The sequence below is a fragment of the Phragmites australis genome, chromosome 1, assembly GCF_958298935.1.
Source record: "Phragmites australis chromosome 1, lpPhrAust1.1, whole genome shotgun sequence".
Lineage (NCBI taxonomy): Eukaryota > Viridiplantae > Streptophyta > Magnoliopsida > Poales > Poaceae > Phragmites > Phragmites australis.
This window is the reverse complement of record NC_084921.1, coordinates 20,631,028-20,647,794: the sequence shown is the minus strand read 5'-3', so window position 1 is coordinate 20,647,794 and position 16,767 is coordinate 20,631,028. Positions and strand designations below refer to the sequence as shown.

At 41.1% G+C, this 16,767-nt stretch overlaps 1 protein-coding gene across 2 annotated transcripts; it reads right to left on the bottom strand.

The window, feature by feature from the left end:
- Window positions 1-2,017: 2,017 nt before the first annotated feature.
- On the bottom strand, window positions 2,018-11,257 carry LOC133912544 (tRNA (guanine(37)-N1)-methyltransferase 1-like). Of its 2 annotated transcripts, XM_062355347.1 has the most exons (9): window positions 10,361-11,256; window positions 9,724-9,822; window positions 7,714-7,833; window positions 7,464-7,630; window positions 4,338-4,411; window positions 3,582-3,724; window positions 3,081-3,192; window positions 2,428-2,540; window positions 2,018-2,318 (listed from the first exon to the last, which is right to left on the bottom strand). In XM_062355347.1, exons 1-9 carry the CDS (start codon window positions 11,087-11,089, stop codon window positions 2,172-2,174), a joined length of 1,704 nt encoding a protein of 567 aa, XP_062211331.1. In that variant the 5' UTR covers window positions 11,090-11,256; the 3' UTR covers window positions 2,018-2,171. The 2 variants fall into 2 exon arrangements, with proteins under 2 accessions (XP_062211331.1, XP_062211338.1); XM_062355354.1 differs by lacking the exon at window positions 9,724-9,822 and having other exon boundaries at window positions 10,361-11,257.
- Between the last annotated feature and the right edge of the window lie 5,510 nt (window positions 11,258-16,767).

Sequence of the window (16,767 nt, the reverse complement as noted above, 5' to 3'; positions counted from 1 at the left end):
AGCATCCAGTGAACTTATCCTCTTTCTGTCTTGATAAGCAATCAAAGCTCCGATTAGTTCAACACCCAGAGCACCGGAACATCCGGTGAGGTAAATCTTCCTGGGACTTCTCCAATTCAGTCCAACTTTATCCTGGTTGTGGTGGTTTCTTCATGTATTGCATCCACGAGACCTACTAACATATATTCTTGATAAACATGTTAGTCTCATTGACTATATTATCATTAATCACCAAAATCACAATCATGACCTAATAGGGCTATTTTCGCTACAGCGCGGTCCACTGATGCAGACACATCTCAGCTGTCCAACCTCATCTGGTGGCTCTCCGACGATTTCGCTCGAATAAAAATGTCACGCGTCCACCCTAGACTTAATCGTCATTCCGCCCCCTTTCCTCCTCTCTGCCTCCTCTGACACCGTCAAGAACTGGCATCGCCATGAGATAGAGAGAGTGCGACACTGCCATGAGAGAGAGAGAGAGAAGAGAATGCAAGCTAAGCGGTGGAGGGGCTGAGCAGCAATACCGCGTGCCCACTCGTCAGCGCGTGCTTGCGACTGAGGTTGTGCGTGGCTCCATCAAGCGGCCATGCTGTGGTGCCCAGGAGAATGACGCATGCGTGGCTGAAGAAGCACAAGCCGAAGGTGGAGCACACGTCAGTGCAGAGCTAAGGCACGTCCAGGCATGGCCGACGACGAGAGGTGCACCACCGGAGATGAAGGATATACTCTGGTAGTCGTAAAATGGTGATAAGGTGCATTGAAAACCGTAAGACTCCCCCCTTTCTTCTTAGATTAGAGCTTGATTAGAGGGAAAACGAAAACCGTAAGAGTCCCCCTTTCTTCTTAGATTAGAGCTTGATTTGAGGGGAAAAGGGATTTAGGGTTAGAATTTGGGGATTAGGGTTTTGGGACATGGGAAGATTTCATATATTTGTCACGAATTCGTAAGTTCCCCCCCCCCCTCTTCTCTATGATGTCCTGAGCCGTAAACCCCTTAAGCCATACAAAACACATGAACACGTACATGTGTGCATGAAATCAACCGATCAAGCTTAATTGGACATGAAAAGGGCTAATTCATCATTAACCAAGCAAAATCACCATAAATATGAACAATTAGCACTAGACTGAGAGTGATTGAGCCTTAAACCGATCTAATGAGGTTCAATTAGAGCTAGGACAGTTTTGATACCAAATGTTAGATTCTAATCATTTGGTAATGGACATGAAGGCCTAGCTCTAGGACTTGAACACTGAAAATATACGAAAGCATGAACATACCCAATGAGGGTGAAGCCATTAGGATTGGTGATGCTTTAGGTAGATTGCTGATGTAGGCGTACACAATGATGTAGGTGATCGGTCGGTGAAGATGATGCCACACTTGTAGTTGTCGGTGTCAGGGAAAGTGTTGATGTAGTGGACGCCGATGTGGTGAAATAACTTGATTAAGTCACGATAGCGGTCTTTGATCCATTTTCAACGCCCTGATGATCATAGGTGGTTTAGGGAAAGATAGGTCCACATGAGATTGATTCTTCAAAGACACCAACTCCTCTCTTTATATATATGGCGTTACACAGATCGAAGTCACAACCAATAGTTAGTTGCACCTCCAATCAAGGCACGTAGAGGGGGACGGACTCCCCTATTTTTCTCAGTCTTTAGTCCCCTATTTTTCTCAGTCTTTTTGTTTCCACTTGTTAGATGCCAAGATCAATCCAACAATTATTGCAAATGGTGTTGTATCAAATAAACTTAACTGCTGTAAATAGTGTTGTATCATGCTGAATAACACATCGATCTTGTATAGAGAACATAAAACATGTGTGCAGTTTAGAGTAATGCTAAATTTAAAAAGATAAGGTTGAAAAGTCGAAGCAGGTACAGTTGATAACCGCTAACAAATTTTCCAACATCCTGAATTTTCTATACAACGTTCGACAAAAATGTTTTTGTGATTAGTCTAATTTCTGAGCTTAAAGATTCATGCAAACCATGCGTACAAAACAGCTGCAGTGCAAAATTACCCTTCTTTTTGCCTTTTTATTCACCTATCTTCGTTACAAAAATAAACAAAATAGGCCACTCAGTGGACTGAATTCAATCAGAAATTATCTATGCATCATCTAACTAATCTGCTTGGAAGAATTCACGGACTCTGGAATTCAACAACTAATGTAATTCTGCTTTGCAAATGCAACAGACTCTGGAAGGGTAAAAGATGCACATATCATCCATTTCCCAGGAGCAACAAGCCGTACTCTGTGCATTTCAACATTGTTGACCTTCTCGCCTAATGCTAAATTTATCCTCTGCAATTTAGGCATAGGTATTAGTTGATAAACGAAGTTACATAAACAAAAGATTTTTAATGCAAAAAAGAAATCAATACAAAAGAAAAATGTTGTACGCAGTGCTTACCTCGTGGAAGTCATAATCAGGATCGTTTGCTTTGGAAAATCCATACACATGGATCTTTGGCATGACATGGTGCAGTCCTGATTGACTGTTCCGTAAAATTCCTCTGAACACATCTGGAAAGAAAAATGTAGATGCCTTCATATATGAGAATGAGTAAATGCAGCTTTTTCAAAACCATTTGAACCTGGAAAATTATTAGAAGGGGTTGTTGATTTTTTCTTAATGAGTGAATTGCCAACATTGACAAATCTTCTTTTGACTTCAAAATCTGATAAATGTTAAGGGATTGGTCCACTATGAACTGATCTTGGGACAGCTGATAAATTGTATGGGATGCTCTAATGCTACAAGATGCATTTGCTTGTCCTCCGGAGAATTGGTGCAAGTATTGAGGCCCTCCCGTGAAGCCAAATAAATACAATTTCAACAAAATATAGGGTGAGCATTCGCCTCTTTATATGAGATTATAATAAAATAATGAAAAGGAAAATAAGCAAGGGAGGAGACATATGAAGTCATGCCTACAATCAGTAGTACTATACGTTCCAAAATTTAACTGTTATATTAACAGAAGAGTGAAACAAGAAAAACATCCAGCTACGAGTATTGTTTTCCAATCAGCCAAACTCACAAAGGAGTTGGGGAATACTCACCTAAGAATTCTGCAGCATCATTGGGCAAATTCATTACTATTTGTGTGACTCGGTGCACATGCCGGCTTGAATATATTGCGCTGATAAACCTTCTAGCATCCATGTTAAAAGTCTATTCAAGAAAAAAAATTAGCAAAATTCACCAAAAGTTCGTGAGAATGGCTGGCAAAAGGACAACATATTTAATCATCCAAAGTTTCAATGAATACAAAACATACAAACAAGACGATTGAAATGGTATATCCCCATAGATAATTACTTTCAAAAGATATCTACACAGGAAAGTTGAAGCTTTAGGAACCATTGTAATTACATATACCTTGTACAAACATTACATCTTCAACCAAAGGTTTTCTTGCCTGTAACAGCAGCAATATTGATGCTAGGTTGCCAGTATTTTACTTATTTACGGGATTTATACTTCAAGCCAGAAGCTACAGAGATAAAGGATTAACAAATAGAAGTACATGGCACTTCTTTCTTGCATATCTCAGTTATTACCTCGATTTTCCTTTCGAGTTTGTTAAGAACAATATTTCTCGCAAGGTATTCCACAGCAGTAGGGTTTATGTCATTTGCATAGACATATTTGACCTTTTTTCCGGCTGAAATTGCTAAAGGACCGACCCCAGAGAACATATCACCTGCATCAGGTTAAGACAACCAACAATTGCTTTTGTCAAGACCTAAGAGATAGAGATAATAATCACATACATTTTGGACCATCCCAGGACCTAGAATTCCCGTCATGATGTTCAGTAACCATACACCAATATTGATGTACATAATAATCAGAGCACGTCTTAAAATTAGTAATATACTGGTTCTTGGCACATTTGGTTGTTTTCATAAGCTGATCATGATGAAGAGTATGCATGTAAACAGATTGGGACAGTTAGGGAACATAATATATGTTAACAACGATGCCAGAGAAGGCATTTCAGATGCAAGGGTCTGCAGGAAGAAATGGCAACTCAACAACTTGTGAAGTGTAGACAAGTTCTCAGACCGAGTAAAGTACAAGGTAATTATGGAAAAACACTGCAAAGCACAATATTTCAACTTTAAACAGCAACGCCAATGTTCTGGGCAACTATTCAGCAAAGATGTTGCTTAGTCATACTGTTCTAATCGAATGGACCAATAGTTGCCCAAAGGAACAGGGCTATAAGGCACAGTAGATGTTTGGCCTTGATTCTACATGAAAAAGAATCTTCTGGTACTAATTACTAAACAAAGTGCAAGGCTGTAACTTACAAACAACATCCGAGTTTCTAAAGATATTGTCCACAAGCCTCTGCCTCTCTGTGGCTAACCTAGAATTCCAATAGCTGCACCAGATCATCATTGAGTATTACTGTATTAGGACAGGAAAGCAAACATACAGTTGAACAGATACATAACGCGTGCTTAAAAAGAGTGAATAAATCTACTTCATTTTAGAAACTGGGCATAAACAACTAACAAAAAGTATTTATTAGATCATCATATTGTTATGATCCGAGACCATAACAGGGGTAAACATCTGCCAGAAGGATAGTCGGGTGGCGTGGTAGACTTAGAATATTGAGGGAGACTTAGAACATTGAGGATGACTAGATTAATTCTCATTGCTTGATTTCAAAAGGGTGTCGGCTGCTCTGTATATATAGAGTTCGATCCTAAACAATTACATATAACCTTAATCAACTCTGATTCTAACTCAATCTCTAAACCGACTCTTAACTCCTCAATCTTTCCTAAACCGAAACAAACTCTCCAATCTTTCCTAGTCTGACTTTCCTAATTTATCTCTAACTGACCTGAACTTCTAACTCTACTTTATTTCTTTCTAAATATATCTAAACCAAATATCTCCTCAATCTGCCGCCGCCGCTTCTTGCCTTCCTTGTGCGCTCTTTCCTTTTTGCCCATGGTACTTGATCCTGCACATAACATCTCTCTCTTCCTTCTGAGACAGCTCGTCCTCAAGCTGTAGGGTGGCGGCCATGGTTGCAGTCCTAACAGCCTCCACATCGACAAAAGGTGTATCCCACGCCGTCGTCCATGCAGATGCTAGCAGCAAAGCTGTAGATGGTGTGGTAGCAGCGCGGTGGTTGTTGATGAAGTTAGGAGCACGACTAGCTTGGTCGCAGACATTAGCTTGCTGTTGTTGTCGTCGGAACATCTCATCAAAGAAATGGTGGGTGTCTTGGTGTCAAGGGCGGTGTCCGTGCTTGAAGCAACAGTAGCATACACGTTGTGGTCGACAATGGCAATAACCACTAGTGGTGACGTGCTAGCAGCGCTGGCGGCGCCATTGCCACCACTTGGGCATATCATCAAATACCTGACGAGCAGGTCTGTGCCGATGAAGGTCTACGCGCTCAACGCAATCGCAGCAAAGGTGTTACCCCTGATCGGCATGCCTTCCACGCCCTCCCCTTCTCGAGTCTTGTCATCCAATCCATGAGCCCCATCACCGTGCGAGTGACGTCTGCCATGGAGTTTTTGATATCTCCTAGAGTGTTGTAGACGGGGGTGAAGCCCTCTTGGAACTCCTTCCGCAATAGCTCTTCTTGCACAGCAAGAAGTGCTTGGAACCGATCATTCTTCGTAGCAACAGCCATGGTCCCTTAGAATATTGAGGGAGACTAGATTAATTCTCATTGCTTGATTTCAAAAGGGTGGTGGCTGCTCTGTATATATAGAGTCCAACCCTAAACAATTACATCTAATCTTAACCAACTCTGATTCTAACTCAATCTCTAAACCGACTCTAACTCCTCAATCTTTCCTAAACCGAAACCGACTCTCTAATCTTTCCAAATCTGACTTTTCTAACTTATCTCTAACTGATCTGAACTTCTAACTCTACTTTATTTCCTTTTTGCCTACGGTACTTGATCCCACACATACCACATATATTGAGATTTATAAATTGTGTCCTGCGGGTAGAGCATCACATTTTCCTTGCCTTGGTCTTCACCCTTCAAGCAAAGTGGAATTTGTACTTCATAATTCATAGGCAAAAGGGTGGTTCATACTTCAGTTCCTTTCCAAAACTTTGACCATCACACCCTTTCATACAATAGAATACAATTTCCATCCCAGTGTAATATAAAACGGTGGCTACTTTCATCTCCATACCCAATGACTTTTTGTTCCTTTTTCATCCAAATTATCACTAGGTGTGTTTGATGACACGTCCTGAACTAGGCAAAATGTGATTGGAGTCAATGGATATCGGCAACCCTGTGAGTTGTGAAACATCCATTGTTACTGCTCTAATACAGGAAACTGGTTGAGCATTCAATTTGTTAGAAATAAATAATGAATTTGCGATATATCCCAGCTCGGTCCAGTAATGTCTGGTAATGATTCAAATTATTTCCATACTTGATGTTTAGGACAAGAAAGTGCAAACATGATGCCTAAGCAGCCAAGGGTACTAACGTGCTTTTCTAGCGAAGTGTGGATGTAAGGCCATTCTCTCTTTTTTTTTTTGTGTGTGTGTGTGTATTTTCCCCGGAGAGCTGAGGCACTAAAGTTTGTCCAAATTTTGCATCATACATGCCAGAAATTCTCCACTTGCAAGCCATTTGGTGCAATGAGCCTTGCAGGCACAGGATTACCCTGCTTAAAGCCATCTGATGACAGGTGTTTTAAATTTGATGAACATGTGAATATTGATCATTGTATATAAAAAAAGAAAATAATAGGTAGGCAGGCCCCTTGTTGAAGAAATATTACTGGAGAAAGCAGAGTAAGAAGGCCTTGCCCTTGAACAACCGCAAACTATAAATGAAAGTGAGAACTGCTACACGTATTATTTGAGTGCAACTCAGGATCCAATGTCTCAAATCACTTGGATGAAAGCTCATATACGCATCGGATGGTTTAAATGCATGGTTGTACTCGAGTTGTACTCAGATGGTTGTACATGAAGAATTTCCCAAGTGAAAATACATAATATCTTTTGATTTTTAGGTGATTTTACAGCAGAAAATAATCTGGGTGCCACATGACCTTCATAAAGGTTTTTTCCATAATGACCATGAACAGTTGCTCCTATGGTAGCCAAAGAAGCTTAGCCGCTCTTATAACAAACGGGGTCCATATTAGCAATGAAAATTTGACCAGATTTTTTTATGGACAATTTTAATATACCTATTTGGGAATCTCCAGGCCTATGCTAATTTTTAACTACCCCAATCACTTAGTCATTATGCCCTTCCTCGTCTCTAGGTGCCTAGGTATCCACCACAAACCTTTACCCTCTTTTGAAACTCACCATTAACATTAAGGCTATGCTATCCTATTGTGCTACTGGATGGTAGAATCTTATCAACATCTATGAAATCATGAATGCAAAATATGTGTCAGGTGAGAGTAAGAACATACACTGTCCCTAGATCAACTTGAAAACGAAGTCCACTCTCAGTGACCATCGTACGAAGGGAATCTTTACCAGCTAAGACTTCAAGTTGCATAGTTCTATAGTCATTTTGAATAGCATCAGTCTTATTGACAACAGTTTGGATTTTTGGCTTGTTTTTGTCCAGTACCACCTGCATATCAAATCAAGGTGTTGAATGCAAGAAACAATATGCTCAAAGGTGAGAAACCAATATATTATGCAATCAGAGGTTACCTGAGCAATAAGTTTCTTGTGTGGTAAATGTTCATCCCGCAAGTTCAAGTGTGCAATATGACCTACTGTTTCAAAGCCTGTAGGAATTATTATACCTTCAGGGAGTATTGCCTCTAAAACCTACACAAAATAAGCAAAGATCAAAATAGTTAAAACAACATAACATGTACAAGAAAAAGATCCCAGCGCTACCAGAAAAGTTGGTCAGAAGTTTTTCTCGCTGATGTAACTTGACATATCTAATGGACTGCACAACTAATGGTGTGCCAACACGTTAATGTACCCCTCATGCTCCCAGAAAATCCAATTGCATGATTGCATCTCCGAAGTGAAGTTTCTAAATCAATCCATCACAATGCATTTTGGAAAGAAAACAAATTATGCAAGCTTGCAACACGTGTGGAATCAAATGTTAGGTTAACCACCATATTAACTAATCGATTACGAAAAATTGGATTGGATTTTGCAGTTCTTTTTTTCTGAAGTACCTCAATATGACCTGAGTGTGAAAGAGGTTCAAAAATCCGTTTTCTTTTGATATGGGCTAAAAATAATCACTTAATTTTTTTTGGATTTTTGACCCCATATTGTAGGGTGGATCTCATCTTTCTTTATTTCCCTTTATGTTGTAGAGGCCTCTTGATTTTTCTCGACCCTATTTTATTTATTTATTTATTTATTAACTAGTAAAAAATAAATTAATTAAAATATATAGGTTAGTAAATCAACACTTTATAGGTGTTTCTTTGTAATGCACTGATAAAAGAGATATCAAACACAATCTCTCAACAATATCTTTGAAGCAAGAAAAGACCAACGGCTTATGTGAAAACTAGGATAGACAAGATGTTCAGACAATTCAATCTAACCTGGACAGACTGAACTTTTTGTCTGAATCCTGAATTTGCAAAGACAGTGTTACCTGGACATTGGACAATACGCAACATTAGACACCGACACATATTAGAGGTCTCACAACACAGGCACAAAAATTTAGTGTTCATGGAGTAATTTAAAACACACACATTAATCTCTAGCAATATCTAATCTGAACATTTTATTCAGGGACAACCACGTGGCCACGTGGACTAGTGGTGGAATATGAGGTAGTGGTGGTTGAGGTCATGGGATCAAGTTTCCGCTACCCAAAAATAAAAAATATGCAGTTTCTTTTGCATATTCTCATTTTTTTATTGGAAAATATTTGACTATATAATAGAAAGTTATTCGTGTAGACAAATTTGTTTTACCATCTTCATAACTAAAATAGCTGTCCTAACAAAGGTCAAATGCTTGTGACACGTGTCAAGCAAAACAAGTAGTATTGCCCAAGTCAGATAATACTGCATGCATGAACTAATTTTATAACGGTACGTATGTTTTCTCCTTGAGCAAGCTTGTTGACAAGCTTGTCGGTTTAGCTTCCATGCCTTGAAAATCTTTGAATTAGAATGCCCAAGAAAAATATCCCATCCCAGAAAGGTTCAACAAATTAGAATGTCATTAGAATGCCCAATGTTGTTATTAGAATATAATAGCATTTCAGGTTTTCAAAATGAAAGTAGAAATTAGAGAAGATGAAATAATGGTTACTGACTACTTATAATTGAACAAGCACAACTTCAGTTGACATTGCAGAGCTCACTTGTCACCCCCAGTGTCAGTTAGATGACAATGATGCCAAATGAACACTCTAGTACATTGTTTAAAAATACATGTGCATTGTTAAGTCATTTTTCCATCAACTAGGCTAATAAATTCAAACATACAAGCCAAATCATTGCACCCAGCAATAGTTTGTCAAAGCAATTGGAGATATGATCATGAGGTCTAAGCAGACAATCTATAGAGAAAAAATGAAGTGATTTTGTGTAACATCCTCAACAGAAAACACATTAGCGAAAAACAAAACATGTACCAGCAAAACAATAATAAGATATTTGGAAGCAAATGACTCTTAGGACTTCAAGCATAAATTAGGACTTCAAGCATAAACAAGTGTTAACGAACCTCATTCATTGGCCAGTAACTATAGAACAAGGTTAGATGGCACTGCACAAGCTCATAAGCAGAAGATCCATCCTGGTCGGTTCCATGGTCTAACACAAACTGGAAAAAAAGTAACTAAAATCAGTACAGAAATAGAGGGGCCTTAAAGTTTCATTAGCCTTGAAGTTATTTTTGCAAATAAAAGGTGGGAACTGAAGGGACCTTCTTGGGTTCAAAAGAAGTATGATAATCACCAGTAGGACTAAAGGGTTTAACTACAGTTCGAAGCAGGCTAGAAGTGTGGTTTTCCTTAATTGATCTTGAAAAGATGGCAATAGTATCTCATTGTCATAATAGTTATTAATATCAGATGACGTACCGACAAAGTACTACTAACACTACTAATACGTGATTCATAGAAGGTGTGTTTTTTTTTAAAGATTATCAAACACCAGAGACAATGACAGCATTTTTGCACCATGTTTACCCCCACTCAACCGATAAAAAAGGGAAAACCAATAGAGAATTGCTCATCATGTTACCACTACCACACTCCCCTAAAATTTTATGAAATAAAAAATCATCAAGAAACACCTCCTGATCTATCATTGTAAATTCAAAAAATGCAATGTCGAAAGGCACCAGAAATAGTCCCCACCTTGACGGCCTCCGGGAGCTCGTCCACCCTCCTCTCGGCGTATCTCTCGTCCAGCAGCAGCAGCCTGGTGGGGCTCATCCGCCACGCGCCCCTCCCGAAGCCTTCCACACCGACCAACCCCTTCCACTCGTCGTCGTCCTCTCCTCCCTCTCCCACCACCTCCACCACATACGCCTTGTCTTTGTCACGCTCACGCGTCGCCTCCTCGTCGCTGTCTCCTCCTACCGCCCCCTTCTTCTCCCTCCGCTTCCGCGCGGCGGGACGCGAGAGGCGGGCGAGGTTGGGGAACCGCACGAAGCCCCGGGCGTTGAACTCGCGCGCCAGCTTCTCCCGCCGCAACACCGCGATCGGAGTGGCGGGGGGCGAGGGAGACGGGAGGGAGAGGGCAAGAGCGAGGCCTTGGTCGTTGGGGAGTCGGGCGACGTTGCGGACGCGGGGCCAGTTGAGGAGGTGGCCCCGGAGGCGGCGCTCGAGGGGCGCGCAGGCGGCGGCGGGGACGCGGAGCGCGGCGAGGTCGAAGGCGCGGGCGAAGGGGTCTGGGTGGTCCGGCGGGGGGCGGCCGCGGCGGAGCGAGGGCCCGTGGAGGGGAGGCGGGGTCCGCGCGGGGGAAGATGACGACGTCGAGGAGGAGCAGAGGGGTTTGAGGTGGAGATGAAGGAGGCGAGCGGAGGTGGGGCGGCGAAGAAGGAGAAGGCGGTGGGGGTGTGGGTGGAGGAGCGATGGCGCCATGGGGGAGGGAGGACCAACGATGGCAGCCTTAGTCTGCGGCCATGGCGAGAGTGGAAGGCGGAAGGAAAGTGGCGAGTCTCTTTCTCCGGCGGCCGGGAGGGAGGGACGGGCAGGCGGGGATTAGGTTGCTCTGGTTCATTCGTGGGCTTAGCTGAGACAAGACCGGAACTTTCCCGGCCCACAGGCCTGTGTTTTTGCGGCTTTTTTCGGAAAGCATATTAGAAAAACAAAATTATTCGTATGGAATTGTTACACGGTAGATGATGGTCAGCCTGCAGTGGCCATTTAGAGCCTGCTTGACCTAGTGGCGATCCCAGTATTTTAAATTTATATGTACATCTAGTATTATATATAGATAATCATAAATATTAAACAACATCAAAATCTAAGATACAAATTGTTTATAATAATGATAACATTTAAGGTAATATAAAAAAACCTATTTATCCAATTATGAAATTCATCAGTCCAATGTTAACTACAAAGTCAAAACTTGCTACATCGCTAGTGCCAACAATATTAACTTATAATACCTTTTAACAATACTTCAGTGTCTTTCTAACCGAGGTTAAGCGTCTCCCACAAGACCTAAATGAGGGGTAGCCTTATTCGAGTTTATGTTTACTATGGAGACGGTAATTCAACTTTCTACCAATCAAATTAGATCATGTTTGGGAGAGCTCCACTCCAGATTTTTTTAGTTCTATTTCAGAAATCCACAGTGGAGCAGATCTATCATAGAGCTAGACTTGACGACAAATGTGTTTGGCTAGCAGGGTGACTCAAGATCTAGGAATGAGTGGTTTTTAAGGATTTGTCAATAGTACCCTTGTGACATTATTTGACTTTTTTTACTGTTGATTTCGCCAGCCATCTGGATCGATTGCCAGGTAGGCATGTTGAAATGATCGAATGGGTCAAGAGGGGGTGAATTTGGCAATTAAAAACTTTTACCGAGATCTAGAACAAATAGCAACCTTAGTCTAGAAGAAAGGAAATACAACTACACGAACAAGCTAGGAGAGAGCAACAAAACAAGCAAGCAAAGACACTAAAAATTGCGAAATTTGAAAGCTTGCAAGAATGTAAATGCTCAAATTAAATTGCGGAATAGTAAAGAGATGGACAAGAGAATACGGATTTTTTTCTTGAGGTATTGAGGAGTTCGCACTCCCCCTAGTCCTCGTTGGAGCATTCACCAAAAGAATATCGCTCCCCCTTGAGTCATCAAGACTCAAGTGTTCCCTCATGATTGTCACTTCTTCATCTCCGGATTGGCGAGCATCAAACTAAGTACATAGCTCTTCCTAGGGCTCTCACAAGAACTTTAAGAGCTCACCAAGAACACCTCCAATCACCAAGACCGCCAACCAACAGCAGATCCCCTGCTAATTCGAGCGAGCTTTCAAATATTTGTCCCACGTTCATTCGTGAGGGTACCCCTAAGGGATTGAAGACCATATCAACATGCGTTCCATCTTGCAAATAGGGCATATCTTGCCTAGGCAAAATTTTGGAAATGATCCCCTTATTCCCGTGTCTTCCGGCTACTTTATCCTCAACTTTGATTTCACGTTTCTGTAAAATATATACACTAACCATTATGTCGAAGGGGTCCCTCTAGATCCATTTCACATCGATAACACGCTCTCTTCCACCTATAGGTAGTTTGAGAGAAGTTTCTTTTGAAGTGGATACCTCAAGACCAAAAATGGCTCGTAATAATCCAGCTTCCGCGATATACGATGATTCACTCGCTATCTGAGGCGTTAATTTACCTACTAAAATATCACCAGTTTTTACCCAGGATCCCAACCTCACAACTCCATTTCTATCCAAGAGTAACAAGCCAATAGTTTCACTTGACGAAGATCAAGCCTAGACTACAGCTAGATGCACACTTGCTACTTTCCAAGCACTAATAAAGTTCTTAATCTTCAATTAGGGACTTGAAAATTAACACAAGTGCTCTCTTGCTTCTAGATGACACGAACTGTGTATGAGCTTCTCTGGGTTGCTAGCAAGCCAAATAAAACCAAGTGGAGAGGTATTTATGGGCTAGAGATCCAAATTATAGCCGTTGCCTAATCACCCACTTTTTCTGTTAACACTGGATGATCAGGTGAGTATCTTTTTACTCACACCGGACAAATCCGGTGAGTTCAAACTTCAATCCTCCACTGTGCTAGCTGTCATTAGCCGTTGTACTGTTAATAGTCTGTGGAGAAAGTCTAATACTAGAACAACATATCATGCTAGAAGAAATAGAATTAAGCACGCATGAAAATAAACACAATGTGATGACAAGCTAAACACATCGATTAAGAACCAAATGACATGTCATTACATCAAAATCCATAAGATCCAACAAGCCGAACCTAGCTACCAAAAAGCTAAACTAGACTCCCCCTGAAACTAGCAAGCTCACTAGAACTCAAATCTAACTATCTCTCTCCAAAACTCCTCCTAACACTAGACTCTCTCCCCCTTTGGCATCTAAGCGTCAAAAACAGAACACATCTACACATCTGGAGCTAGAGGAGACGAGGGAGCCGGCACTGCCGAGGAAGGCTGCACCACAAACTGAGAGGCATCAGTATCGAAGTCGGATGCAGATGAGATAATCTCAAGGTCACGATTGCATCGGGTATAAGGAAAAGACACGATTTTGACCCGAATTGAACCCTAGAGCATGAATATGATATGAATTCTGATGACCAAGCTTTCTAATCTTGACAATTGCTCGAAATTGCAACATATTGATGCAAATTTGCATTGAATTCATCAAAATTTGATCAAATTTCCCTCAAATTCAATCTAGGGTTTTCAACATGGAACAATTTGGCCAAAATTGTTTTCACCAAGATCAAATGGAGGAAGGAGACGACTGAGGGAAGCACGGCGGCCGGAGAAGAGCTAGAGGCACCAGCGGCAAGCTAGGGCATGGTAACGGCTAGCGGTGGAGCAGGGGTGGCGACGGCGGTGCTAGGGCGGCAACAGACGGTTCTAGGGCGGCGACGGACGGCGGAATGGTGGTGCAGGCGGTCACGGTAGCGCAAGAGCACGACGATGACGGTGACTCGGCGAGTACTAGTGGCGGCACGGCACAGCGAAAAGCTCGAATGGCCGAGAGGAGCCGGCCGAGGATGAAGCCTTATATGATAGGTGGGTCCCGTGAAAAATTTGAACACCGGATGGTCCGGTGATGCTAATACTGAAGCACCGGACCAATATTTCTAGATAGCATGTCAAAACTGAGCCAAGCCCTCTTTCACACATCGGATGCTCCGTGGTACAAACTGAACACCGGACACTACCACTGGACTGATTCTCAGGGAATTTTCAAAACTGAACACCGTATACTTCGGTGATGTTGCACTGAACACCTGAGAGGGCCACTGACTGAGCATCGGAAGGTCCGATCTTGAACCATTGCAAACATCGGACCTTTTCTGATCAAAGAGACCATTTGCACACACCGGACTGTCCACTGGAGCAAAGTTGATCACCGGAGAGCTAACAGACAGAGCACCGGATGATCCGTTGAGGGGACGGAAAGGAGCACCGGACCATCCGTTGAGAAGAGAGTTTCTGCTAAATTAAACTCTCTCGCTGAGTCCAAACTTCAAATAACCACTAAAAAAACATATGTTTGGGCCAGTTTGAGTGAATCCTCACCATCTTAAACACTCATTTGTAAATATTTGCCAAAAAGGTATAGCATATATAATTTTGCAATAGGTAATAAGAACCAAACAAAAAGAAGGGGAGAAAACTCCAAGGAAATGTATGAGCCATATTTCCTATGAAATTAAAGATTAAGACTTTAAATTCACAAGGACATGACTCAATAGACATTAAGTACCTATGTCTTTCTAATCACACTCATAGAGGTGTATGTTCACATCGAGAGCAAACAATAATCTCAAAGAGTGATATCCTCCTTTGTGATCTCTCTACCACCAATGCACATGCAATACAAAACAAATGCATGAAAGTAAATATGAGTGCAAGCTATATGGTATGTGAATGCATAGCATAAAATAAATCTATCATGTCATATTACTTTCCTTCTCAAGCTTGTTTATAGTGAACCCATCAACATACCTTGAGAGATACTAGGGAACCACTATCTCAAGCAAAATCCATATTCACCACTATCTTGAGAAGGTTACACAAGCATCTATCATGAAGCATCTATATGACAAGGCATCACATGATGTTAGAAGCATCTATCACGTTTGACTCACTTCACAATCTACAAAAGGTTACTCTAGAGGTTTTGTGAAAATATCTACCAATTGATCTTCCGACCTTACACCACTAAGAAATATATCATTATTAGCCACATGGTCTCTAAGGAAGTGATGGTGAATATCAATGTGCTTTGTGTGAGAGTGTTGAATGAGATTGTTTGCAATTTTTATGGCACTCTCGTTGTCACAAAGGAGTGAAACCTTCTCTAGATGAACACCAAAGTCTAACAAGGTTTGCTTCATATAAAGGATTTGAGCACAACATGCTCCGGCTATAATGTATTCCGCTTCCGCGGTGAACAAGGCTACCGAGTTTTACTTTTTAGATAACCAAAAAACTAGGGATTGCCCTAGCAAGTGGCTCCCACCCGAAGTATTCTTACGATCTACACGGCATTCGGCAAAGTCCGAATTCGAGTAATCTTAGAGTAGAAAACTAGCACCTTTCAGTACCACAAGCCTATGCTAGGTGTATGCTTTAGGTATCTAAGAATTCTTTTAACTGCGCTAAGATATGATTCTTTAGAATTAGCTTGAAAGCAAGCGCACATGCATATACTAAACATAATATTGGGGCTAAATGCGGTAAGGTAAATAAGTGACCCAATCATAGAATGATAAAGCTTTTGGTCAATTGGTTTACCCATTTTATCCAAGTTGAGATGTCCATTTGTAGGCATTAGAGTTTTGATTGGCTTGCAATCATCCATCTTGAACTTCTTGAGGATGTCTCTTGTGTAGTTCTCTTGATGGATGAACGTCCCTTCCTTCAATTACTTGATTTGAAATCCAATAAAATAGTTGAGCTCACCAATCATCGACATCTTGAACTCCCTAGACATCATGTCACTAAATTCCTTGCAAAACTCTTTATTAGTTGAACCAAAATATTATATCATTAACATAAATTTGATACAAGAAAAGTTCATTATCGATGATCTTTATGAATAATATGGTGTTCACCCTTCCGATCTTGAATCTTTGATTGATGAGGAAGTCAAGTAGGCGTTCGTACGAAGCTCTTGGGACTTGCTTGAGTCCATAAAACGCCTTGTGCAACCTATAGATATGATTAAGATATCTAGGATCTTCTAAACCGGGGGGGTTATTCAATATAAACAAGTTCATTTAAGAATACACTCTTCACATCCATTTGATAAAGCTTAATATTATGACGTGAAGTAAATGCAAGAAGGATACGAATGGCCTCAAGCCTTGCCACTGGAGCGAATGTTTCGTTAAAATCCAAACCGTCAAGTTGTGCAAATCCTTGCGCGATGAGTCTTGCCTTGTTGCGTACCACCATACCATGTTCATATTGCTTTTTACGGAAGACCCACTTAGTTTCAATTACATTCTTATCTTGAGGTCTTTCTTCAAGAATCCATACTTCATTGCGAGTGAAATTGTTAAGTTTTCTTG

Excerpts from the sequence above, each read along its gene's own strand:
- LOC133912544 (XM_062355347.1), bottom strand. The coding sequence starts at position 11,089 with ATGGCGCCATCGCTCCTCCACCCACACCCCCACCGCCTTCTCCTTCTT. Across the intron at positions 7,631-7,713 it reads ACAAGAAACTTATTGCTCAG|GTGGTACTGGACAAAAACAA; the intron begins GTAACCTCTGAT and ends TTTGATATGCAG. Across the intron at positions 2,319-2,427 it reads CTGATTATGACTTCCACGAG|AGGATAAATTTAGCATTAGG; the intron begins GTAAGCACTGCG and ends CCTAAATTGCAG.